Below are 23,615 nucleotides of genomic sequence, written 5' to 3' on the forward strand. Positions count from 1 at the left end.
CAGAGGGAATGAATGTATCCCCTTACCAAAAGAAGACACTACCGTTTTCTCTCCATAGTCTTGACATCTGAAATATCGAAGTCGATCGCGATCCTCGTGGAATTCATCGGAATAGCTTGCTACTCGTGAGATTCTTGTTTACAGCCAATCGACTCGTTGCAACTCAGCAATCATTTGAACCATTCCAAGGCCTTTTCCGGGTTTCTGGGGAAAGCTTGGCCCAAAGCGCCAGCGCTAGCCTCTGATAACGAATTTTGAAATGATTTGTGCAATCAGAGTTTTCGTTACGTTTTCCTTCCGCTATGGTAGAAAATTGCCGGGGACCCTCTTTCGGGGCTTGTCTCGGCTAACCGCTAACGTTAAGACGAAGCGGGAGCTAGCAAGACCGAAGCGGGGCCCGACCGTGTAAGTTGAGCGGTGCCGAGAAGTGGGGCACCGGAGGCCACGACTCGGTATCGTGACCGTGTACGTTAGGAAGAGCCGGGTCGGCGTCAAAAACCAGCGCCGGACGAGAAAACTTTGCTGCCGCTAATTCTCGGGGCCCGGGCTGAATCAAGAAGACAATTACCGTTGCTACGCTGGCCGGTTTGGTGTATAAGTAGGCGCCTCCCCCCCTTGGGTGAATTTGGGGTTTCTCCCTGTTTTGTCCATCTGATCTTTGTCTTTCGAACACTTGATATCAACCTCAACATTATCTGTGCCACGAAAGTATATCAACCTCACATATTCTTTTACTACAACAGCAATCAAGACCACAATGTGGTCCCCCACTCCCAAGATGCCTCTCGACATCAAGATTGACGACCACTATTGTTCCAAGATCTACACTAGCGGCTCCCATATCACAGGCACGGTAGCTATCTGTCCAGAAAGCCGTACTCCATTCCATTGCATTCAAATAGCTCTCATGGGCATCTCTCATACCCGGGTCGATATGTTACCTGTCCCCAAAACCACCACCGACGTCTTCCTCAACCTGGACATGCCCATCACGAAGACTTCCTATCCGCAAGGACAAGTCTTTGCAGCAGGAGAAACCCACATTATCCCATTCAACTTCACCATACCACGAGAGCTTCACACAGATGCTTGTGAGACTGGCCAAGGCGAACATTCCCACGATCAACACATGCGGCTCCCTCCATCGATGGGCGGCTGGGAAAAGGACGACATGTCGCCAACAATGGCTCAAGTCGAGTACAAGATAGTCGCACGACTGCTGCGCAAAAGATCCTCCAGCCCAAAAGATACCATCGAGGCCAGCCAACGGATCATGGTCCTCCCAGCATTTGCTGAAGACCCGCCCTTGAGCATCAACAACCAAGATGCAAGGTACACGCTCTCCAGGATCAAGTCCGTCCGCAGGAGTCTTCTCTCCACGCAAAAAGATCGCATTGTCGTCAATGCGCTTCAGCCTGAAGCAGTCTACATCAGCATCGGCGGACACCAGCTCCCCGACTCTCACGCCTCCGTAACACTGGACCTGAGCTTTGAATCTACCTCCTCGTTTTCGTTTCCGCCGGAAGTGACACTGGGCCAGGTCAAGCTAGAGGCTCAGACGTGGTTCACAGGCACCCCGATGAAGATGTTGCCAGACCTAGGAGACCCCCGTGAGGCAGCAGGGCTGCGCCACGAGCTGCGATACTCTACCCAAACCAAGCTCTCTACAACAGATACGGGAGTCATCCTGTGGCACAAGGATGATCGGACAGAAGATCGCAAGGTGTTCTCGTGGAGTTCAAGGACCAAGGTTCCTATCCGTCTCACTACGGCACACAAGATGTTCCTGCCCACCTTCTTCAACTGTTTCATTGCTCGGAGCTACATATTGCGCATGTCTGTCAACTTCAACGGCTCCAAGACCAACCTCTCTGTCCCGCTGCAGATTGCGTCGCAGTCACTTTATCCCCAAGTGATGGAGCCAGAGGTGGAGGACCTGCCATCTTTTGAAGCATCTCTTGCTTGGAGATGAAGGAGAGTTGCCGAACCCTTTTCTCTTTTTTCATCTGTTTGTAACCTGTGTTCGAGAGGTTTAGGAGGCGCACATGACGTTTCCAGGGTTAATATGGAAGCTTATTTACGGAAGACTATGGCATGTTTGGAGGTGTGGCGTTACACATGGATGACGAAGGTTGCCTGTTTTTGTTCTTGTTTTTTCCTTATGATGGATTGGAGTCAGCTTGTGGCTGGATCTTTGCACGATTATCACCGTGTCGGTAGCGACTGGATTGATATTCATCGATCTCTATTAGGTGATTAAGTATGTTTAACCAGAGACCAACCGGGTATATGATCCGTGTTGCGTCCTTCTCGGTAGAGTCTTATTATCGTAACCACATCTACACCGCAGCCCTATCGTCGAAAGCCTTCTCCTTTTGACTCTGCTTGCTCTTGACACTGCCCGCAGTCCACTGGCGCATCTTCTTGCCCCAGAAGTAGAGAAGCGGCAACCCAAGAGACAAGACGATGATTGCCTCTGCGTACAGGGCAAATGTTTGGAGGGGCCCTTTCTCCGCGATCCAGACAGTCGCCTTGGAGGCGATGAAGAACGCGACGACAATGCGTAGAGATGAAACGTTGACGAGAACCGGTCTGTTATTATGTTAGTAACGCACTTCCACGAGGGTGGTCGGGCTTGAGCATACCCTGCCCATTGCGGGTAGCTCTCGACGATGAAGACGTTGAGAATGGTCATCGTCGTCAAAAAGGCAAAGACAATCAGGAAGGAGCCAACCAGTAGAACTGCCCAGTGCATGTTCTGCTCACCGGCGGTACCGAAGACGAAGCAGCCTGCCACTCCCGAAACGAGCGGCAAGATCAAGTTGGCGAGGTGATGCTCCGGCTCTCTGCTGCCGCCCTGCCACCTCGTCACAGCATTGGAAATCTTGTCGGCCACAGGGCCACCAAAGACGTAGACCAGAGCCGAGGCAGCGAAGAAGGGAAGCACAGTGAGACCGGTCCACTGGAACTGCCAGCCCTGAGCGAGGAGGGCAAAAGGCGTGATCTGCTGAGCGGCCTGGTTGATAACGATCATGGAACTGTTGGCGAGCACGCCCCAGATGATGGCGGGGAAGTAAGTGGATCTGAGGGCATCGAACATGGACTTGGCAGCGCGCTTGAACTCGAAGCCGTTTTGGAAGACACCGATGTTGGTCCAGACGGTGCGTGGCGTATAGTTCACGTAATCAAGCTCCGGGCGGTTCTGGCCTGGCAGAAGAGGGTAGGTATTCTGGCCACCTGTGACGGATTAGCTGTGCTCGAGTCTCTTGGAGTGAGGTGAGACATACTGAGATCCTCCTGAGAACGGGTCCAACGGGTCTCGGGCAGGAAAGCAATGAGAATGGCCCAAGCCAAGATACCCATGCCAGAAGTGATGTAGTACAACCACCTCCAGGTGTAGTTGGCGGATACCCACGGTGCTGCAATACCAAGACCAATGATGATGATACCTTGACTGGACACTACGGCCGACATGGCCTTGTTTCTCTGGTGGATGAAGACCATATCCTGAACAATCAGCGGAATCAGTGCCTCTACTGCACCAGCGCCCAGACCCATGAGTGCTCTGGCAAGCAAGTGCTGTTGCAGGCTCGTGCTGAAAGCAGCAAACAAGCCACCAGCCCAAGCACTAGTTGCAGCAAACAAGAGTACCGGTCGACGGCCGATCCAGATGGATGTGGGCACCAGAAAGTAGCTGGCGATACCGTTCGCCAAAAGGGGCATCGTGGCTAGAAGGGTGACTTCGTCGAGGGAAGCTGGCTTGACGCCAGGTGGCACGACGGACATGGGGTTGATGTTGAGACCGCTGCCGCCACTCTGGGCCTTGAAGTCGATGTTGTTGAGGATACGCGGGTCGACCCCGGAGTACTCGAGGATGAAGACGGGCAGAAGACCACCGATGACGACCTCTGCTGACAGGGCGAGGGCACCGACTGTGAGGACTGGTCAGTCTCGATTGGCACACCCTGTGGTAGATGGGAAGTCTTACAGAAGCAAAGGGCGCCGATTGCTGTCCATTTTCGCCATGCCGGGAGGTTCAGTGGATCTACATCGTTCCATATCAATACTCATTGCTCGTTGGTACTCCATGAGCGATGGCAGGACTCACCCTTGGGATCAGGCGTGGGCATCTACACATTGTCAGCAAGGCTCATGAATCAAGAAGATATGCCAGACTTACAGGAATCAGCCTCAGCTGCCCGTCCACGTAGAGATTTGTCGTACCGACGACCAGCGTCTCGTTCTTCACACTGACCCCATCGTCAAACTCCGATACCGCCACGGCGTGCGCACGCTTAGGACCAGCCTGCTCATCCTGGAGCGGCCAGCGGTTGTTCGTCGCCATCTTGTCGTTGTTGTGTATGCCGTGATGGAGTTTGAGCTGTAGCGCAATCCTACCGCTCCAAGATTCCGAGGGTCGAAGTCGTCTTCCCGCCGGACGCCAGCGCAGCCTTATACTAGACCTGACATGCCCCCCTGCGGGTGGGTGATCGGTAGCAAGGGGATGGGGATGATGAGTTACGGGTTCGGAACGCCCTCTAGATTCCGAGATGGGGTTAATTTAGCAGTGCTGGATCCAGTCTATATCAAACGGATAGAGGAAGGGAAGAAGAGTGGGATAGAAAAGCTGTGCGTTTGGATCTGTAGAAACCCCAGTCGCGTTTGGTCTTGTGTTACCTGTACTCGAATCGGAGACGTGCCTGGACGGATGCGTCGCATCAGGCGAACCGTCAATCGCACGACACCCGCGACGACGATCAACTACGCCAGTAACACTAGAGAGACATACTCAGACACGAGTGTACGATGCTGTCTCTGGGCAGAGTGGGTGTGTGTGTGTCTCCCTCCACTTCCCGCCCGCGGGGGCGGAAGAGGCCTCTCCCATGTTCGCCCATGTTCCCCTTTCTCCTCAAGCACGGGCGTGTCATGTTTCCACCTGACAAACGTTCGTCGCCGCGAGACCGGGAGCTAGGATATCGAACCTTGAAAAGCCCATGGTCTGTGATGTGTCTGCTTTCGGCAGTTGAAGAATTTCTGGATCGCCTGATGGGGCGTTGGGTGGGTGCGGGCCGGTGAGCTGGGGCGAGACTAATTCGTCGTCGAAGCAGAGTCCCACGCCTACCACGATGGGATTCGTGTAGGATATTTGGCATGACACAGCTGCGTCTTGCGCCTCGTAGGGATTGGGGCTCTTTGGGTGAGGTGGGATAAGGGGGTGTGACTTGGTCTGGGGTTGGAATGCGGCATGCGACGGTTTGATCGACGTTCTCGCGCGCGCGAGATAAACCCTTGCCAGTCGTTCTTCGACGTACTGAAATTCTTCACGCCTTCGATCATGCCTTACACATACAAAGTTGCCCCTTGCATTTGGAGACGTTGCGGAATGCAGATAGCATAGGGCTCCTAGCGTCCGGTCCATTCATCACATTGCACTTCAGACCGTTTCTTTCTTTCCGAACGAGTTGAGATGAAAAGCCGCAGAGACACAGAGCAACAAAACAAACTTTTCCAGCATGGCATTCATAATAAAAAGCGACTATACTAAGATGCAGATACAGGTCGCGGAGAAAGGTTCTTGAGTCAACGCATGAACACAGCACCACCACCCTGTTACAGAACCCCGGTCCGAGTGCCTCGTTCCAACACAAAATAAGACGTTTGGATCTTCGACAGCTTCGACTCTTTTCTTTTTTTAACCCGGCGCACGGATGGCGATGCAACGATATGCCGGGTTTGATACATCTCAACGTCCCAACCACAGAGTGAGTCGTCATTCACAAAAGCTGCACAATTGCATTACGGACAGGTCAATATCACCACGGCGATATTCCAACCTGCCAAGAAGGTTACAATCCTGATGATTTGACGGGAGAGTTGACGACGACTACAACAGCGATGGGCGGGTTGACAAACTGTCATCAGCCCACATCCAACTCCCCCTACAACATATTTCGTCTGAAATACATCGACTGGTTTGTCTGGTCTCTGGGCTTGGCCCTCCACCATGACTTCATGCCGACGTTACTCGTTTCGGTTTACCAATGAAGCAGGTATTGGCACACTCTAGTCTCTCCTGTACACGTCTGTTTCTCTCTGCCAAGCCTACAGAACGGCCGAAGCCCTCTTATCTGAGGCTCAGAGCTGGGTGCCCCCCATCGTGATCGTCGCCGCTCGGCGCTCCATGTGTCGAGTCTGATGTTTCCTTCAGATGATACCTATCCGTCGGCTTATTCGTTGTGTATGTTCACTCCTCGCCGTCCACTTTCCGGTGCAGCGACCCGACTTGCTGGTTTTGGCTGGGCACCGCGTCCACTTGTGACGAGCCAAGGGTTGCTTACGAATCCATACGCACGGAATGAAGTGATCGTCGAGCATGCCACTTGGACAGCAACCTCGAGTTTCGAGATGATGTTATGAAGAAAAGTCCACCAACTCAATACGACATAAAAGCTTCACTACTGCAGCTGCGCTATTGTCAACTTTGGCCGACCTCTTATTAAGCGGCATTCCCTCGGGTTTTCTCCAGCCCATGTCACATTTTCAAGTATTGGACGCGTATTCGATGGAGGCCCTCAACATGTGTCACCCCAATGCCTCTTCTGGCTTGGCCGAAGCCTGTTACATTTCTGTTCCAGAGCGAGAGAGCAGAAATGAACGGTTGTTCGAATATTGCTTCCAAAAGCCAATCCTTTGCTTGAGTCTAGAATACATTCGTCATTCAAGTTTTGCCAACCTATAATCGGCCGTCCAAGTCCCCTCTATTAGTAAGACTGTCGTGTTGTATATCACTCTGGTCCGTCATCAGAAAGCCCAAAAAAATAACGCCATGCTTAGCCCCGTCGTCCCTTGCACAAGATCTGACTCGCTTCTCGAGACGCAACGGTAATATCCAGCCAGAAATCGTTTCCTTGGAATCGCTTTAGTTGTCGCTCGCACCCAAGACTCTCGCAAGCAGTACGTAGAAGAATACGACACCACCAGCGACGAGCAGCTTGTTCTGGTTCAGCCAACCGCGGCCGGCATCTCGTTGTTGCACAACGGCATCGACAACAGCCTGGGCCTGATGACCGCTGCCATTCCCGATGCCAAGTTGGGGCCCACAAGAGGCCCCTGCTGCCGCTCCCGTCCTGCTACCTGTCGCCAGGTCGATTTTGGTCTCCTTCATCCACTCCCAGTTGGCCTTGTCAAGGTCGGGCCATTCGGATCGGAACTTGGCGCCACCGTCACCGGCCTTGACGTTGCCCTTTTGTGCCACATTCGCCTTTGCGTTTGATCCTCCGCCGGTCGAGTTCCACCACTTTGTTCGTGCTGCCAGCATCTTTCTCTCGACCTCAGTGCTGGATACGGAACCGGTAGTCATTTCCTCGCTGGTCATGAAAGAGAGCAAGCCTATCAGAATGGTGGATACCTCCCAGGCAGGATTGAAGGACTTGGGGTGGAAATCGGATATGGAGAGGCAGAGGCGGGTAGATGGCTGGAAGCGACCGGAAGGAGTGTGCATTCGGATGGCCGGGGGCGCGAAGGGGTAGTTCGGGGGGAAGACGAGAGTTCCCCAGTACTGGCCGCCATGGTACGGCGTGTTTTCGGGACCTGTGATGATATAGTGCCACCTGCCAACCTGTTAGCATGAATATATAACTTGAGTGCGATGGACGTCGACGTACTCGAGAATATTGGATTCGGAGGGGTGCGCCTCAATGTATGGTGGTGGGTTCTCGGCGATGGTCTTGTACTCGCGCGTCAACTGTGTAGGAGTCAGTTTAATGAGTCTTGTAGAAATAATATCAGTGACACCTACCCTCTTCTGTGCTGCTCTACTGGCGGCCATGGTTGTTGAGGATCGCCGACGAAACCCTGTGGTATCCGGATCGACGGTGGGCGGCGAACGATGTAATGGGGAATACGATCAGTGGGCGGTGGCAGGTAGCCGGGCTATCGAGAGAGCGAAGAGAAGAATATGAGTAATGTACAAAAGTCGGAAATCGAAACGACAGAATGAACGCTGTTGGTTGCAGATGCACAGCACTTTTTCGACTGTTGGTTGGAACGGCGTAGGGGTTGTTGTTGAAATAGGACAAGTGAATGGGTAACGGAGATGGAATGCGGCGAGGCTGTGACAAGTGCCGCCAATGCGTTGTCCAAGGTGCTTGGGGGGCGCTTGACGGGGGCCTCGGGGTGCGTCAAAACTCAGAGAGACGGGAGAGCGGGAAAAGATACGTATCTCCGGTGCCCGGTGAGTCCACGCCGAAGTTGCGCCACAGGATTATGTCACTGGTCAGGATAGTGGGTCTTCTCAAGCCACATGAGGCACCTAGCGCCACCGAATCTCCAAGAAGATGGAAGGAAGGCCCGGGCGTCATGCTCCGGACGCAGGCTTGAGGTGCGGCTGGAAACCAGTGGACAGAGCTTCCGGAATGTGGCTAGAGCTTCCTCTCACCTCTCCCCGAGTCCCCCAGAGGCCCCACCAAGAGTGACCTCGTCCCGATCCGTTCCCTTGCGCCCGTGCTGCATCTCGAAATTCAACCGAAGCTCCCCGGATCGTGTGATTTTTATCCACTTGCAAGCTGCAACTTCAAGCTCCCGTCTGTCGAAACTCCCACCAAGGCTCCAATGGCTTCCAAGACCAGTGCGAGCGGAAGCTCCGTAAAGTCTCCCCTCTCAATCGTCCTTGGACCATCGAACGAAAGCTAATAAAACTCACGCTTTTTTTTAGGCTTCAAACCCGATTGGCAAGCTCCAGGCCGGGCCCGACGCATTGCGCAAGGAGGCAGAGTCCTCGGCCGAGTACGAGAAGGCACAGGAAGAGGCGAAGATCAGAAGACTGCAACAATTGGCAAGCTACGGCCCGTCTTCTGCCAACGGTCTTCAGCCTTGCTAATGCGCCCAATAGCTGTCCGACCAAAACTCGCAGCCCATGACCATCAACCGTCTGCAGGTCCACGGCGCTACCAACACACGAAGAGGATTTCTCGACCCCATCTTCACGCCACTCCTGACCGAGGATGTCAACAGCTCCTCTACCCTTGGCGAAGTAGCAGCACGATTGGGCGACGCAAGAGGAAAGCTGGAGAGACTCGGTACGCGCAGCCTGGGCCCTTGAAGTGACGGCATGGTCTAACACTCTTAGGCATCTTCCACCCTGATGTCAAGGTCCACCTTAGCAACGCCAACAACACCGATGCCTCGTCCACCCCCACCGATGTCGATGTCGATGTGGTTGTCAAGGAGCTCTCCCGCTACAAGTTCAACGCCGGAACCGATGTCGGAAACAGCGAAGGCTCCGCTTATACCTCTTTGCTTTGGCGCAACATCTTTGGCGGTGCTGAGCAGCTCACCGTCAATGCCAGTGCTGGCACGAGAACCCGTTCCGCATACAGTGCGACCTTGAGCGCACCGGTCCAAAGTAACCCCGATACGAGAATCGCGCTCGAGGGCTTGGCATCTGCCACCGATAAGTCATGGGCAGCTCACGAGGAGGTTCTAAAGGGAGGAAACCTGCGCTTTTCATGGCTCTCTGGCCTGAAGGATATGCACACGGTCGAATACTCGGGCATATGGCGTCAAGTTACTGGCCTTCGTGACAGTGCCAGTCCCACCGTGCGCGCTGATGCCGGAGACTCCGTAAAGAGCTCCATCAAACACATATATCAGAGAGACGAGAGAGATAACCCGCAGCTTCCGCAAAGTGGCTACGTGCTGAAGTCGGTTTGGGAGCTGGCTGGTCTCGGGCCTCTCGGCGGTGACGTTGCCTTCTCCAAAAGTGAATGGGAGGTGGGCGGTGCGCTGCCCGTCCCCGTTCCCGGTGTAGAAGGATCGTCTGGTATCTCGATCGGAGGAGGACTCAGGTTCGGCATGCTGTACCCGCTTCCTCTTGGCTTTTCCTCCGAGGGCAAGGCCCAGCCGAGTCGCATCAACGACAGATTCCAGCTCGGTGGGCCCACCGACGTCCGCGGATTCCACTATGGTGGTCTCGGACCTCACGATGGATCGGACTCGGTCGGCGGCGACGTCTTCGCGGCTGGCAGCGTGAACATGCTGTTCCCTCTGCCTTACAAGGGCCCCGACTCCGCCCTTCGCTTCCAGGTCTTCGCCAACGGTGGCAGACTCGTCGCGATGAAGAACAAGAGCAAGACCGGTGCCTCAGCTAGCGCGGGTCTCGACGCTAAAAGTGTCGCAGGCAGCGCGTGGAGAGCGTTGAATGACCTGACGACTGGCCTGCCATCAACAGCCGCTGGTGTCGGTCTGGTTTACGCCCATCCTGTTGCCCGTTTTGAGCTCAACTTCAGTCTCCCATTAGTGCTGAGACGGGGCGAGCAGGGTACCAAGGGACTGCAGGTCGGAGTCGGTATCAACTTCTTGTAAAGGCCTCATTTCCGACATATGGATAAAGTTTGCGTGCCGGCATACAGCAGCACAGCCTGACTAGACCATATTGTACAACTATGTCATTGTAGATACTCTCTAATTGGAAGTTACAACCCAAATGTGCCTACAGAATTCCCAAACTCTTCGGGCCCGGGCGATTCATTCCACACCACTTTTGTCCGTGGCGCGATGTGAGGACCCTTACCAACTACCCTGGCCCGCCCAGTAAGCTTATTCAGCGTATTTTTGGTATTTAACAGTCGGCCTCCGATCGCCGGGACTCTTCCGTCTCACAAGGATGTCGTGGAACTTGGAAGCCATCGTGGCATTGTTGCAGCGCCGGCAGGAGGGTTCCAATAGTCAATCCGCACGAGAATCCTTCCAGAATATCCCATTCGCTGGATTTCGGGCTCCGGATGGTCGACTGCAGGGGTAGGACATCAGCCCCAGGATAGGAAGTTGAGCCAGCGCAGAAGCGACCTCAAGGTCTATAGACGATGTAACGTACAGTTCCCCCTCACCGCGGCCCTCGTATAAATGCGCGGCTGGTTCTCAACTTCTTGGTGGCTGGGGGCAGGGAAACCACAGCATTCTGGACGTTTTCTCCGTTGGTTCCAAATTGCACTTTCCAGGGGGACGATGTTCTTTAAGCTGATTATACCCTGCTGACAACTGCATCGCATGCGTGGTACAGGTTGACGATTCCAAGCTTGGCGAGTTCCATGACTCGTTGACTACTTCGCGAGCCAGGTCCCCGGATATAGGCTGCATGTAAGACAGCATCAATGGCACCACTGAGATGATATACTTAACTTAATAAGTAAGCATGTGCCGTCTGCTGTCGAAAGACTAGTGTGCTACACTTCTGCCACCTCCAGCGACTTTAATTCTACAACCAACAATGCGGCTGCTCCCTTCTCTGCCGTTGCTCGCCACGGCTGTTTCTGCCCTTACCGTGAGGGTCCCATCCGTCGCAGAGGACTTGAAGACGCTTGTAGCAGCATCGTCATCAGTAGCTGTTGACCTCCGTGCGAGATGGAGTACATACCATGCTCCTATTCCGTCGATCGTGGTGAATGTGACGACGGAGAAGGATGTTGGCGCCGTTGTGAGTTGTTCCATCAAAAGCCGTATCTTGAACGATGTTCTCTGACTTTTGAACCAGGTCAAGTACTGTGCGAGCCGCAAGATACCCTTCACGGCTCAGAACGGCGGTAACGGCTGGGGCAAGACGTCCAACCTCGGCAACAACGGCGTCATCATCAACTTGGCTGGTCTGAATGCCGTCACTTTCAGCAAGGCGAAGACGGAAGCCACCATCGGAGGCGGGGCCATCATTGGCGATACAATCAAAGCAGCTAATGCTGCTGGTGTCTTGGTCCAGACAGGCAACTGCAACTGTGTCGGCGCTCTGGGTGCCATCCTGGGAGGCGGCTACGGTACGTGGAGGACACTGACGATCCAAGACAAGACTCTAAACTAACAGCATGACAGGAAACCAAATGGGAGAAGTCGGCTTCGGCGTTGACAACGTGCTCTCGATGCGCGTCGCAGTCGCCAGCGGTGAGATCCTCACGGCCTCGCCAACATCCAACCCAGACCTCTTCTGGGCCCTCCGCGGCGCCGGACCCAACTTCGGCATCGTCATATCGGCGACAGTAAAGGCACGGCCCATGCCGGCCGAAGGCCGTAACGCATGGCTCATGAACCTCTTCTTCTCGCCAGACAAGCTCCCGCAAGTCGCGCAAGCCATCCAAAACCTCCCCCTGAAGCCGGAGCAGGTCGTCTACCTCGTCCTCACCAACTCGGGACCGCCATCCAATGCCCCCGCCGTCCTCGTCACTGGGTTCCTGCGACAAGGCAACGACGTAACTGGGCGTGCAGCCTTCGCGCCGCTGTACAAGCTGGGGCCGATCTCGAATAGCAGCAGTGTAGCAGGGTACGAAGGCTGGAACGCAGGAAACGACAACTTTTGCGCGCGCGAGGAGCGTAAGCCGGCATACAGCACGACCATCAACCACATGAAGCCCGAGACGTGGCCGGCGATCTGGGACTTGTACACCAAGTTCCAGGCAAAGGGGCCCAACTCTGCCGTGCTGATTGAGCGGTATAACCTGACCAAGGCGCAGTCTGTACCCAAGGGGTCTGCGGCGCTGCAGGAGGCCTTGAGGAGGGATGCCTTTGCGCAGGCGATTGTGATTCCTTGGTACACTGATGCCGCTCTGGATAGCGAGGCTGAGGCGTTTGCGGGCAAGGTTAGGGATATTTGGAGTTATTCGCCGAGTGCGGTGGCGAATCCGACGTATGTCAATTTTGCGCATGGCGATGAGACGCCTGAGGCGGTGTATGGGTCTAGTCTGGCGAGGTTGGGGGAGTTGAAGAAGAAATGGGATCCTTTGGGGGCTTTCAATCAGTGGTTCCCGGTTGGGGCATGAGATGCAGGGTCGTCACGAGTTTGAGTAGAAAAGCTTTTGAATTTTATGACTACACCTTCTGTGTAAAACCATGCTCTCCTCGCTTGCGCTCATCGGAGTTTGGTGTATCGAGGTATTAAAGTTGATGTTTATGACTTCTGAATGTAACTACGCCCTTCTCATTCACCTTCATCCGACCCTGGTGCATCGTGGTCATCGCAGGATGACCCCTCGATCAAGTTCTGCGCTTGTTCATCAATTTTCCTTTGGTTTTCAGTGGTTCTGGATCCGATTGTAGATGCAGTCGACTTTGTTCCTCCGACTGGCCTTGCTTCTGGAACTGGCAGCGCTGCAGCCACTGGCCTTGCTTCTGCGAGTAGCCTTGCTTCTGGAACTGGTCTTGCTTCTGGAATAAGCCTTGTTTCAACAAATGACCCTGCATCAGCAGCTGGCCTTGCTTCAACAGCTCTTGCTTCAGCAACTAGTCTTGCTGCTCCGGCTGGCCTTGCTTCAGCAACTGGTCTTGCTGCTCCGACTGTTCCGACTGTCCTTGCTTCAGCAACTGGCCTCTTCGGCCAAGGCCACCACCTAGACAGCGGCATATCACCGAAGATGGTGTTGAAGTTGGAGAGCGGATCGGCTTTATCGTACTGATAGACAGTTTTCCCAGCAGGATTATACGCAAGGGTCCGAACGATGTACTCTTCTTTGATCTCCTTCAGCTCAAAACGGGAAAGGGTAGGCATGTCCAAGGCGAAGATGTAGAGTTTGGCCGCCCAATATCCACGATGTTTGTCAAAAAGGTGATAGACGCGGGTAAATTTACTTTCTTTCGAGTTATAGACTGGATCTTCGATTCCGGTGGTGACGTAAGAGCTCAAGGGAACGAAGTTGTCTGGCCCTAGGTGGAAACCGCGTTCCATGAGTAAAGGGAGGCATTGTGTGCGTACGAGAAGGCCAGCGGTCCATTCTTTACTGTCTTCTGGAGAAGCAAAGCCCATGTTTATCGCCACGGAGACGTGCCTCCATTCGGGTGAGTCATATGGGGGCGTGGGAAAGAATGGGTGTGGCATTGTTGTGATGTAGATATGGGTAGGGTGTGTGTGGCGCAGGAGCTCCAAAGAAGTGATTGATCGTTGGTAAATGGAAGATTTGAGTTGATAATCTGGCGTGTGTGTGATGTAGAAGAGAGGAAAAGTGATCAAGTGAAGCTGTCTTCTCTGTTGGGAGTGCCAACCCTCTATATGGTTGTTGCGAGTGAGTTCGTTCTTTCTGGTGATTGAATATCTATCTTTGAATCGGGTAGTAGCCCCTCCCACACATACCACTTCGTGTACCTAGGTACATCATGGAAGATGGTGTTGATGTCAATTTGATGGCAAGCGCACCCCTTCCTCATATGTCTTGGCCCACTACGGTAAACTAGCAGAGCAACCTTCCTTGAATACTTATCTGAAGAGCAATTCCAGTAAAGACCCAAAGGCCTAGAGTGGAAGACTCGGACTGCGATATAATGACATACAAAATCTTCCATATTATCTTCGACACAAAGCGCCTCACTTTCCATTTAATTTGTGGAAAGCAACGTTGTGAAGAGCCATGAAAAGAGGGCCGAGGCCGTTTGCTGCTACCTACCTTAGGTAGGAACAGGGCAGTGTAGAAATGTGAGGTCATTCACAGTAAGTGCCAGTTCATGCAATTTATGAAGCTGGCGTATGAAGGACCTTCCTCAAGGTATCTCAGATCAGGCAGAAGGTGTGGTTGTGGATGGACATTTACCTCAAGGTGGAAGGATGCAAGCCCGAGCTTCATGAAATCGCGGCCCCACATCGGCGCCGGATGCAGGTGGACCGGGCCGGTAGTTCGCGTCCCGGATCTGGGTGATTTTTGTCAGCTGAGTGAGATCCCAGTAGGGGATGGAGGGGTCTGGATTTAAGTGGCCCTGTGTCTTGGACAAAGCAGTACTATGATGTCGTCTGACGTCGTCGGGAAAACAATGCTGACATAATCCATAATCGTACCTTGACAACCTACAACGGGACTGTTGCTGGGAGGTGCGCCCGAACGTGAGGTAGCTCCAACGGTGGTGTACCGGCCGCCGTGTGGCTTGGGAACACAGCTAAAGGTAACTATTTTTGTGACGACCTCGGACCGCAAAAGAAGCTCGGTCGGTCGGCCGGTCAGAGGTGCAGGCGCTAGGGATGGCGTCGAGTCTTTTGTCAGATTGTGGTGTGAGTTGCAGCGCACCAACTGTCAAAGACCCGGAGCTAAGGAGGAGTGATGATGATGATTTGTTTGTCAGGCAGGGCATGGGCGGGACAGATGAGGATGCAAACAAAACAACAAACGGATCTTGCCATGTCAATGACTCCTTCAAGGGGCGTCTTCCTGCATCCCTTGGTTTCTTTCCTGAGTCTGATTAAGCCTATTCCCAGGCTTATTGTCTATGTATTATCAGGTCAAAGAGGATGGATTCAAGCTCGTCTATCAACTCGATTCAGGGTCCCCTCCAAAGTTCAAGGTGATGAATTGAGCTTCCCGTTGCCCTTCACCTTGGATCGGTACGTGCCTTTTAAAGTGGACCGTGGCTGTAGCTCTCCGGGCCCAGCCAATCTTCAGCCAATGAGGTCGAGGGAGGGAAGCTCCAAGCTCGGAGTACGTACCGGGAGGATCGAATCGTTTTTTTATTTTTATTTCTTTTCTTCCCTTCTTGCGGGGGTAAAATTTTGTGACGCAGCCCCGGTTTTTGTCATCATCGGAATTTTTTTTTTCGAATTTTTTTTTCGGCCTCTGTTCTTTTTTTCCTTGGCCCAGGCACCGGCCCACGATCTGAGTCCCGGTCCTGAGTGAGTCCCGGTCCTGAGTGAGTCCTCATTATCCCAGCTCAGAGGCAACACCAAGACCTTGCTGCCGGGTAGGAGCAGGAGGCACCAACCCAACTGCAGTTCTTTCCTGAGGTGGCCTAAGGTAGCTGAGATGGATGCCTATCTGCTTATGGATACCTGATACTTCAGTGACTTTTCCGTTCAGTGACCAACATCCCAAGACAGAGACAGTCAAGCATGGCAGGAACGGAAGCTTGCTCGCACCTGCCTACCTTCCCGTCTTATTAATCGCTGGCTCTTGGACTTTATTTTTCCACCTACACCAACACCCAGAGACCTGTGACCCAACAGTCAACACCCCGTCATCCAAGGCGAAGGACGTCAAGACTCAAACGGCCCGTTTTCTTGTCTTCTTCTTCTTCTTTCTACCTTCTTGATCCTCTTCTCCTCCCCTTCATCCACTTTCTTCTGCTTGACATCCCATCGTCACGCCTCTTTCACCGCGCTTGGGGGACCCTCCACTCCACTCCCTCACTTCTCCCCTCTCTTCATCCGTCCGTACGGAACGGAGACCTTGCCTTACCTCATCACGCAGCACCCGCCTGAAGCTGCTCGCTCTTCTGCCTCGCTTTTGGCATAACTGCCTCCCACTTCCCTTCTCTCTCTCTCACTATTTTGCTTCCTGCTTCCTCTTGCATTCGCCATCTGGAGACACTGGTGGCACGCATCAGCACCCGCATATCCCCTCTATCATGCGCAGCCCCTACCCAAGAGAGGCTCCTCCCACCCTGCACGAAAAGAGTCACTAGCTCTGTTGGACAGTTGCCCCCCATCCGAGGCCACGACTTACAATTTACGATTCTTCCATCCAGCTCGACCGCCTTGTCCTTTTTTCCTTGGACATATCCACTTTCTCTTCGGAGTAGTGCAGTCCACTTTGAGAACCTGAGTCTGAGGTGTCCGTACTGCCGCTATCGCCGAACCGATCACAGCTGCTACCGCCTACCGCGAACCACCCCCGGCTCCTACTCCTTGTGTGGCCCCGGCACACACACACACACAGCAACCATCCACTTTCACTCTTGGGGCCCGTCCCGCCAAGTCAAAGACCGCTTCTCCTTGCGCTGCGGGCTCAACAGCAGCCTCCCAACATCACCACCACACAACCCTCCCGCCTAGCCCCGTCCACCATGGCTCCCAATGGCAATCCGAAGGCGAGGAACGGTGCTGGTGTCGCCCATGGAAGACTCAACGCTGCCAGGCGTGTCGTCCCCGTCATTCCCCTCCCCATGGACCGTCGCGTCAAGGCCAATGCTGCTGCGAAGCAGGCCGCCGCTGCTGCCCAAGCCGCCACTATTGCGACCCTTCCTCGACCCGCCATCACGAACGGCTCTTCTTTGAAAATCCAGCACGACGTCGACTCCGCCCCCAACACCCCCAAGACCATCGAGCTCGAGATTGCCACAGACGAAAACGACAAGGGAAAGCCCGTTGTTGCCAACAATGGTGCTGAGGAGACGGCTTCACCTGCCGACGCGGAAGGCGATGACACAAAGGATCGCGAAGGTACGCAGCAATTTTTGCCTGGCTTCAACGCACTCGGAGAACATCACACTCACTCTTCTCTACCAGCTACCGATTCTCAGGAGTCTTCTGCCGCCATCCCCACCCCGTCCACGACCGAAGAGTCCGAATCGACCGACAAGACCGCCGACCAAGACCTCCCCCGCTCTGCTGAAGACCCTGTTCGAGGTATGCCCGCCCTTGGCACTCGCAACTCCGGTCACCAATTCTCACATACCGCAGGCAATAGTCACGTCACCTCTCCGCCCGCGATCCGAGTTGCGAAGAAGGGTAGGAACCTTGAATCTTGCGATATCATCATGCCGCAAAGTCCTAATCACCATGCCACAGACAACGCTCACCAGCATCCGTCGACCTTCCGACCCCCTCCCGTCATCCCTCCGACGCGTTACAACATGCCACCCAATGGCCACAATGGCCACAATGGCTCGCGCCCTTCTCCCGTCGTCATCAACGGCACCTCTCACCGGGGCCCTCGATCAGTCCACAACGGTCCTCCACACATGCATGGCCCGCGTCCCAGCAACGGAAGCCTTCAGTTCGGCGGTTTTGCTTCCAACTCGTCTTCTCCGGCGCCTCCTCACTCGGGAGGCTTCATGCCCCCTCCCGGCATGCCTCTTCCCGACGGGCGTTCTTTCAGCGGTGCCGCCAACGGTTTCCACCGCCAGATGCCCTACGGTACCGAGTTTGTGCCTGGCACAGGTGTAGATGGATTCGGCCGACCTGTTCCAGGTTACGGAGGCATGGAGCAGTACCCTCATCTCAATGGTGGCTACGGACCTTCGACTCCTCATAGTTTCCAGGGGTCGCACTCTTCGGCCCATGCGGATGACACTAGTGCCTACAACCACTACCCCGCGCCTGGTGTCCCCAACGGTACAGCCCATGTCGATGACGCTCGTCCTCGCCCTCCTCCGGCCGGAGCTTTCGGCGGACCGCCCCAGCGAATGATGCCTGGGCCTATCCCGCCCCCGCACATGATGCACCCCGGTCATGAGCACCAGGGACTCGACGACATGGCCGCATACTTGCGATCGCAGTTCAGGGACCCTGCCTTTGCTGACTGCACTCTGGAGCTCCGATACCTCGACGACCGCGCTCCTCCCGTTCGCCTTCCAGGCCACCGTCTTGTTCTTGCCAGAAGCCAAGCCGTCCGCAACGTTCTAGAGGCCGACAACGTCGAATCCAGCTCGCCCGGCGCTAACCGCACCATCCTCCTGCAGTCCGATGATAGGTACCTCCGATCTGATGCCTTCTGGATGGCCGTTCAGCACTTGTACGCCTTCCCGCTCTTGGACATGCCTGAGCCAGCTTCCAATGGCAACTTCACCATGGCCGGCAACGCCGATGACCGCTTCGACTTTGCTCTCGGCTATGCTGCCGCCGGCCATATCCTGGCATGGCAGCCTATCGTCTTCCGTGGCATGGAGATAGCATCTCATTCCCTGAGCTGGTCGACTCTTGAGCGTGCTCTTGGCTTTGCCCTCGGCGATCTGCCCAGTCGCGCTTCAGCTGACAGACACAGCCAGTTCGTCTATGGCGAGCCTGTTCACGTTTTGATGAATGGTATAATCTCGTTCATCATCAACAACTTCCCGCCCGACTTTACTCTGGACACGTCTGTCGCTGATCCTGAGCGTTTTGCCCGTCTCCCTATTGCTTCGACATCACTCCCGCCCCGCGAAGGAACGCCCACTATTGCTCGCGGAACGGCTGGCCAAGATCGTCGAGCCCGCCCCATGCACATTCAGTTTGGTGACCTTGCTTTGGGCCCTGATAACACACCGAACGGCTCGGATTCGACCTCACAACCCTCTCAGCAACACCACATCCGATCGACTCTCTCTACCATTCTCATCAACCTCCCGTTTGCGTACTTGAAGCCGGCCCTCGAGTCCAGTGGCTATGGTAACGTCAATGGATGGGCGAACGTCGAGGCTCGGCACCACATTATGCGGGCCGTTGTCTCGGAGCGGGAGAATAGACGGTCCAGAGTTGTTGAGGCTGTCAGATCTGGTGCGGTGCCTCATGCCGAGTCCATCTTGTATAGCCTGCAGAGTGCCGATCCCCATCAGAATGAAGAATGGCATGCCCTTGGCTGGCGCGAGGACGTGGTCTCGTACGTTGACGGCGACGCGCCGTCTCTCGGCCGGCAGTGGGTTCCGTTGATGGCGCCGCCGCAGCAGAACGGCACCGACCATGTGGAGGCTACCAGCCGAGCGGCCTATCCTTGAGAGAGTGCAATGGTGCAGCAAGGATTACGATGTTACGACACGGGAACTAAAAAACAACAACAACAACAACAACAACAAATAGTGGACGGCCCGCAATGGACTGCAATCGCATTTGCATGATGGAGTACAAAAAGCGGCAGCAATTCCTTTTCTCAGGTTCATGGCGAAGGTTCGGCATTGCATATGGTGTTGGCAGTTTTCTCTTTTTTGGCAATGGAGCCAGAACATAAAAGCTTTGGGAAGCGCGCGGGCAGACTCGCTCAGCGCCTTTTCTGCTGGTAATGGGCGTTTACTGCGCCAGTTTCCTTTGTATGCGCGTGCAAACAATCTGACGAGGACTGTCCTGGTGGATGTTCGTCCCTTTTCGATGCCGACCGACCCTTTTCGGGACGCTTGGCAGGAATGGAAGGGCGTTTGGGTGATGAGAGGCCAGGGAGTCTACAACGATTCTCGGGTTATCTTGACTCAGAGAGGAACATATCCTCACTCTACCTCGGTGGCCACGAATGACGATGGCATATGACGATATGAGGGGAACCAAAAATTTGCGGCGACGGGGGGACAAAAAATAGGCCAGGACATACATGGCTGCCGGTTGTGGGGATGAAGGATACCCAGGATGAGTTGAGAGAGCAGAAGCTGCTCTGTTTTGCCGAGGAAGCAAAGGCAAAGACGCGGAGACTGACAAGGGCATGGGAAGTGGGTTTTTAGCAACGGAATGGCCGTAAATGCGTGCATTGCGAAAATGGGACACATTGAACATTGACAGAGATGAAGTGTGACTGGAAGATGAGACACTCATAATGAGACTCATCATGAGAGTCAGTGTGAAATTCTCAGTGAGATGATCATGTAAGTGAGGAAGAAGGTGATCCCTACGTGCCTCGGCCCATGTAAGGAAGACGATGAGTTTGAGATGAGTTTTGGCAGAAAACGCGACACCAAAAAAGCGCCTTCCTTGCCGATTGTAACGCCAACAGTCATAGTCAACATCCAAAGTCAACAAGACGAGAAATCAAGACGCGACTTTGTTTGTGTACGGTGTGAAGGTAGGTAAGTTTGTGAGTGTGGATGATGCATGAAGTAGTCATTAAACTTGGGTTGTCTGCAAGTGACGAGTGTGGGGGAGTCCCCTGCTGCGGGGGGGGGAACGATTAAGACGCCATTGGGAATTAGTTGCGTTGCATGGGCCTATGGGAGGCTCCCGTTTCCATTTGTTTCTGCCCTAGGGCCCCCGAACGGAGTCTAGGGGGGGTAGTGAGTACGGAGTATGTAGGTGCTGGACCCCGGAAAGGTAACTGGAGGGATGAGTGGGATTGGGTGGTCAATAATTACAGGTTGGGCCTGAGAGCCGAGGCATGTGCTTTTTGTGCTTTCGGCCGCCCAAGGAAATGTTTCCCGTGACACTTTCTGGACGGCCCCCCCCCCCCCCCGGACGGAACCTTGGGACCTTGGACCGTGGGACCTTGGCTCGAGGGGTTCCAGGTTGCTCCGTCCAGTCCGTTCGGTACTGTTTCTCAGTTCTGCATTCCTTCCTCCCATCACAACCACCACGCCCGGCAGCAACCACTTGGGTCTTGCTTTTTTCTTTGCTTTTTGTCTTTCTACGCTCTACACCATTTTAACTTCCTCTTGCTTCTTTCTCGCCTCACCTTCAGCAGTCGCTGTTCCAACTTAATTGCGTCTTCCACGACTCACACGCGCAACCCATCCCCTTTATCTCTGGTATCTCGACCACAGTAGGTTCGTCATTGAAGCCATCGCCGTGCACACGCACTCGGGCGATTGGCAGTCTAATCCAAGGTTTCGGCATTGGCAGGTGCTAACCAAGAGCTACTCCAGTTCGGACCAAGCACATTTCCAACCACCAACCACCGAGGGACACACACCACACACAAGCATACACCACTACGACTACGATATTACAACAAACTACCTCCCGTTGACGACTTCGAACCCAGTACCCGAGTCAATCTTCTTTTGGCGCCGCCCATCTCTCCCCGACATCTCATCGCCCTCATTCATCACCACCATCCCATCTCGCGATGATGGCCTCTGCCGCGACCTCGTCGTCGCGGCCAGGCCCGGCCGCAGCCTCCCGTCCCGCGCAAACCTCGAGCCCCCGACCCTCGGCAGGCGGTCCCTCGTCTCGCCCACCACCCTCACGCAATAGCATCACCGATCCCATCCTCCGAAACACCCTGCGATACACAATCTCCGCCAAGGAGTATGCGACCCTACACAAGTACGTCCTGTCGCGCTCGCGGCTGCTAAAGAGAGCTGCGCCGAGCGTCACTGCTGTCGAGCGCATCGTCGATGGTGAGAAGGCTGCCGCCGCAAGGCAAGGCAATGCCGTTGCCGCTGCTCCCGCTGGTACTGGTGCTGGGGCTGGTGCCGGGAGGGCTGTCGACGATTACAATGCTCGCGCCGTGCGTCATTCGCTCCGCGTCTTCGTGGGAACAGCCATGGCCTTGAAGGGTTGGGCTCTTATCTCGACCAAATTTCTAGGCGGAAAGCCAGAGTAAGTTGCTGCTCTGCTCAACCATACATGCGAGAAAGACCGTATGCTGACGTACGTGCCTTGCGCACTTCCAGTCCCAATGCCAAAAAGCAGCCCCTCCACAAGTCGCCCACCCTCCGACTCTCCCTCTCTCTTTCGGCAATCCTTCTTCTCTACCGCATCCTCTTCCGATTCCTCACCCGCCTACGAGCGCACCTCCTCGACCCGTCAGCGGCACCCTTCCGCCAGCGTAACCCGCGCACAACTGCGACCTTGACGTCGCCCTTCGCTCCGGCCATTGGCGCGTCTCTCGCTGGTGCATTCCTCGGCGTGTACCCCGCCCAGCAGCTGCGCGTTACCATTGCCATTTACACCTTGTTCAGAGCGCTCGAGTTCGGCTGGAACCTGTGTGAAGAGGAGGGTATGATTTGGGGCTTCAAGAACGGCGGAAAGATCAAGAGGGAGAGGCCTTGGTGGTGGGGCAGCTGGCTCATCCAACCTTTTGCCTTTGGACAGCTGCTTCATGCTGTTGTCTTTGACCGGGACTGCTTCCCCGAGGTAAGAGATGCTAGCAAACAAGGGTTGAATTGCAGAAGACTAACATCTGACCAGTCATACGGAAACTTCATTTTCAAAAACTCAACAGCATACATTCACGCCAGGCCAAACGACTACCCATCTCATCTCAAGTGGCCCAAGGCCATGGAGATTGTCGACAACCTTGCCCAGATGGCAAAGCTGAACTGGCCGTGAGTCTCCCGCAATCCTCCAATAATCACCCCTTTTCTAACAACAGCAGACCCTTTGTATCACCAACTCTCTTCCCCAACAAGGAGACACTGCCGCCAACACTCAGCGCTGTTGCTCCTCTTACTTCATCAGCACATCCCATCATCACTTCGCTATCATGTGCCACTCTTCATCCATCCGACCCATCCTGTCTACGGACCTACCTCAACTTTTGGCTCGGTTCATTCCCCGGCCTCACAAAGTTCTTCCTGGTCATTTACTCCGTCATGACCTTTGTCCCACGGTTCCGCTCGCTGTACAATGCTCCTGTCACAACATTGCAGCGCGTCATCGCCAAGTCGCTCCGCATGAGCACCTTCTTGACCGGCGCCATCTCCACTGCTTGGGCCAGCATCTGCTTCTTCCAACAGTGGTTCCCTCGCACATTCCTGCCGACCCAGAGATTCTTCTTTGGAGGCTTCGTCGCCGGTCTGTGGGCGTGGGTTGAGCGCAAGAGCGGACGCGGTGTCTTTTTGTACTCGGCTCGCGTGAGCGTCGACTCGCTGTGGAAGGTCGGCGTGAAGAGGAGGTGGTGGAAGGCCATGAAGGGCGGAGACGTGTGGGTCTTTATCATGGCGCTGATGCTGACTGGTGTCGTCTACGAAAGAGACGCGAGGGCTGTTAAGGAGGGCAGCTGGAGAAAGGGTATCAGCTGGGTCCGGGGCGAGGGCTTCAAGGACTGGAGCATCGAAGACGAGTCCGAGGACGAGGCACTGTTGGAGAAGACCGACTAGAGTGCGGCGAGCGATTCTGCGCTGCTGAAGGAGCTGCGCACGTTTTACGACTCCCTGGATGTGGAAGATCGAACAGCCCTTCAGATGCTAAATGAGACGATGATGTTCGGTCATGAATCGGACACCACGCCTCCGTCCGATCTGTCACCTTCAACGACCTCGAGCAATCT

At 54.7% G+C, this 23,615-nt stretch overlaps 8 protein-coding genes across 8 annotated transcripts; 5 read left to right on the forward strand and 3 right to left on the reverse strand.

Annotated features, from left to right (window-relative positions):
* Positions 1-683: 683 nt before the first annotated feature.
* Positions 684-1,972, forward strand: BDP81DRAFT_383204 (uncharacterized protein; the record flags this gene model as incomplete). Its single annotated transcript, XM_060586928.1, has 2 exons — positions 684-1,332; positions 1,369-1,972. The coding sequence occupies exons 1-2, from the start codon at positions 758-760 to the stop codon at positions 1,970-1,972; spliced, it is 1,179 nt and encodes a 392-aa protein (XP_060440171.1). The 5' UTR covers positions 684-757.
* A 367-nt stretch (positions 1,973-2,339) lies between these two features.
* On the reverse strand, positions 2,340-4,345 carry BDP81DRAFT_464742 (major facilitator superfamily transporter; the record flags this gene model as incomplete). The annotated part of the gene is made up of 6 exons (XM_060594186.1): positions 2,340-2,592; positions 2,646-3,237; positions 3,288-3,932; positions 3,989-4,045; positions 4,109-4,130; positions 4,181-4,345. 6 exons carry the CDS (start codon positions 4,343-4,345, stop codon positions 2,340-2,342), a joined length of 1,734 nt encoding a protein of 577 aa, XP_060440172.1.
* Positions 4,346-6,919: 2,574 nt separating this feature from the next.
* Positions 6,920-7,828, reverse strand: BDP81DRAFT_464743 (ubiquitin-conjugating enzyme; the record flags this gene model as incomplete). The annotated part of the gene is made up of 3 exons (XM_060594187.1): positions 6,920-7,610; positions 7,665-7,744; positions 7,799-7,828. The coding sequence occupies 3 exons, from the start codon at positions 7,826-7,828 to the stop codon at positions 6,920-6,922; spliced, it is 801 nt and encodes a 266-aa protein (XP_060440173.1).
* A 669-nt stretch (positions 7,829-8,497) lies between these two features.
* On the forward strand, positions 8,498-10,716 carry BDP81DRAFT_438053 (surface antigen). Its single transcript, XM_060591283.1, has 4 exons — positions 8,498-8,643; positions 8,714-8,833; positions 8,891-9,077; positions 9,128-10,716. The coding sequence occupies exons 1-4, from the start codon at positions 8,611-8,613 to the stop codon at positions 10,360-10,362; spliced, it is 1,575 nt and encodes a 524-aa protein (XP_060440174.1). The 5' UTR covers positions 8,498-8,610; the 3' UTR covers positions 10,363-10,716.
* Positions 10,717-11,161: 445 nt separating this feature from the next.
* BDP81DRAFT_112131 (FAD binding domain-containing protein) lies at positions 11,162-12,816 on the forward strand. The gene is made up of 3 exons (XM_060581494.1): positions 11,162-11,473; positions 11,531-11,804; positions 11,860-12,816. Exons 1-3 carry the CDS (start codon positions 11,267-11,269, stop codon positions 12,798-12,800), a joined length of 1,422 nt encoding a protein of 473 aa, XP_060440175.1. The 5' UTR covers positions 11,162-11,266; the 3' UTR covers positions 12,801-12,816.
* Positions 12,817-16,794: 3,978 nt separating this feature from the next.
* Positions 16,795-19,422, forward strand: BDP81DRAFT_330471 (uncharacterized protein; the record flags this gene model as incomplete). The annotated part of the gene is made up of 4 exons (XM_060585401.1): positions 16,795-17,170; positions 17,237-17,356; positions 17,411-17,458; positions 17,519-19,422. 4 exons carry the CDS (start codon positions 16,795-16,797, stop codon positions 19,420-19,422), a joined length of 2,448 nt encoding a protein of 815 aa, XP_060440176.1.
* A 56-nt stretch (positions 19,423-19,478) lies between these two features.
* BDP81DRAFT_438059 (uncharacterized protein) lies at positions 19,479-20,501 on the reverse strand. Its single transcript, XM_060591284.1, has one exon. The coding sequence runs from the start codon at positions 20,237-20,239 to the stop codon at positions 19,712-19,714; it is 528 nt and encodes a 175-aa protein (XP_060440177.1). The 5' UTR covers positions 20,240-20,501; the 3' UTR covers positions 19,479-19,711.
* A 966-nt stretch (positions 20,502-21,467) lies between these two features.
* Positions 21,468-23,445, forward strand: BDP81DRAFT_453805 (uncharacterized protein; the record flags this gene model as incomplete). The annotated part of the gene is made up of 4 exons (XM_060592866.1): positions 21,468-21,943; positions 22,018-22,480; positions 22,535-22,671; positions 22,722-23,445. 4 exons carry the CDS (start codon positions 21,468-21,470, stop codon positions 23,443-23,445), a joined length of 1,800 nt encoding a protein of 599 aa, XP_060440178.1.
* Between the last annotated feature and the right edge of the window lie 170 nt (positions 23,446-23,615).

This window comes from Colletotrichum phormii (assembly GCF_030913505.1).
Source record: "Colletotrichum phormii strain CBS 102054 chromosome Unknown BDP81scaffold_25, whole genome shotgun sequence".
In the NCBI taxonomy this organism is placed as follows: Eukaryota; Fungi; Ascomycota; class Sordariomycetes; order Glomerellales; family Glomerellaceae; genus Colletotrichum; species Colletotrichum phormii.

Excerpts from the sequence above, each read along its gene's own strand:
- BDP81DRAFT_438053 (XM_060591283.1), top strand. The coding sequence starts at position 8,611 with ATGGCTTCCAAGACCAGTGCGAGCGGAAGCTCC. Across the intron at positions 8,644-8,713 it reads CCAGTGCGAGCGGAAGCTCC|GCTTCAAACCCGATTGGCAA; the intron begins GTAAAGTCTCCC and ends GCTTTTTTTTAG. Across the intron at positions 9,078-9,127 it reads AGGAAAGCTGGAGAGACTCG|GCATCTTCCACCCTGATGTC; the intron begins GTACGCGCAGCC and ends TAACACTCTTAG.
- BDP81DRAFT_112131 (XM_060581494.1), top strand. The coding sequence starts at position 11,267 with ATGCGGCTGCTCCCTTCTCTGCCGTTGCTCGCCACGGCTGTTTCTGCC. Across the intron at positions 11,474-11,530 it reads AGAAGGATGTTGGCGCCGTT|GTCAAGTACTGTGCGAGCCG; the intron begins GTGAGTTGTTCC and ends CTTTTGAACCAG. Across the intron at positions 11,805-11,859 it reads CATCCTGGGAGGCGGCTACG|GAAACCAAATGGGAGAAGTC; the intron begins GTACGTGGAGGA and ends ACAGCATGACAG.
- BDP81DRAFT_438059 (XM_060591284.1), bottom strand. The coding sequence starts at position 20,239 with ATGATGAGTCTCATTATGAGTGTCTCATCTTCCAGTCACACTTCATCT.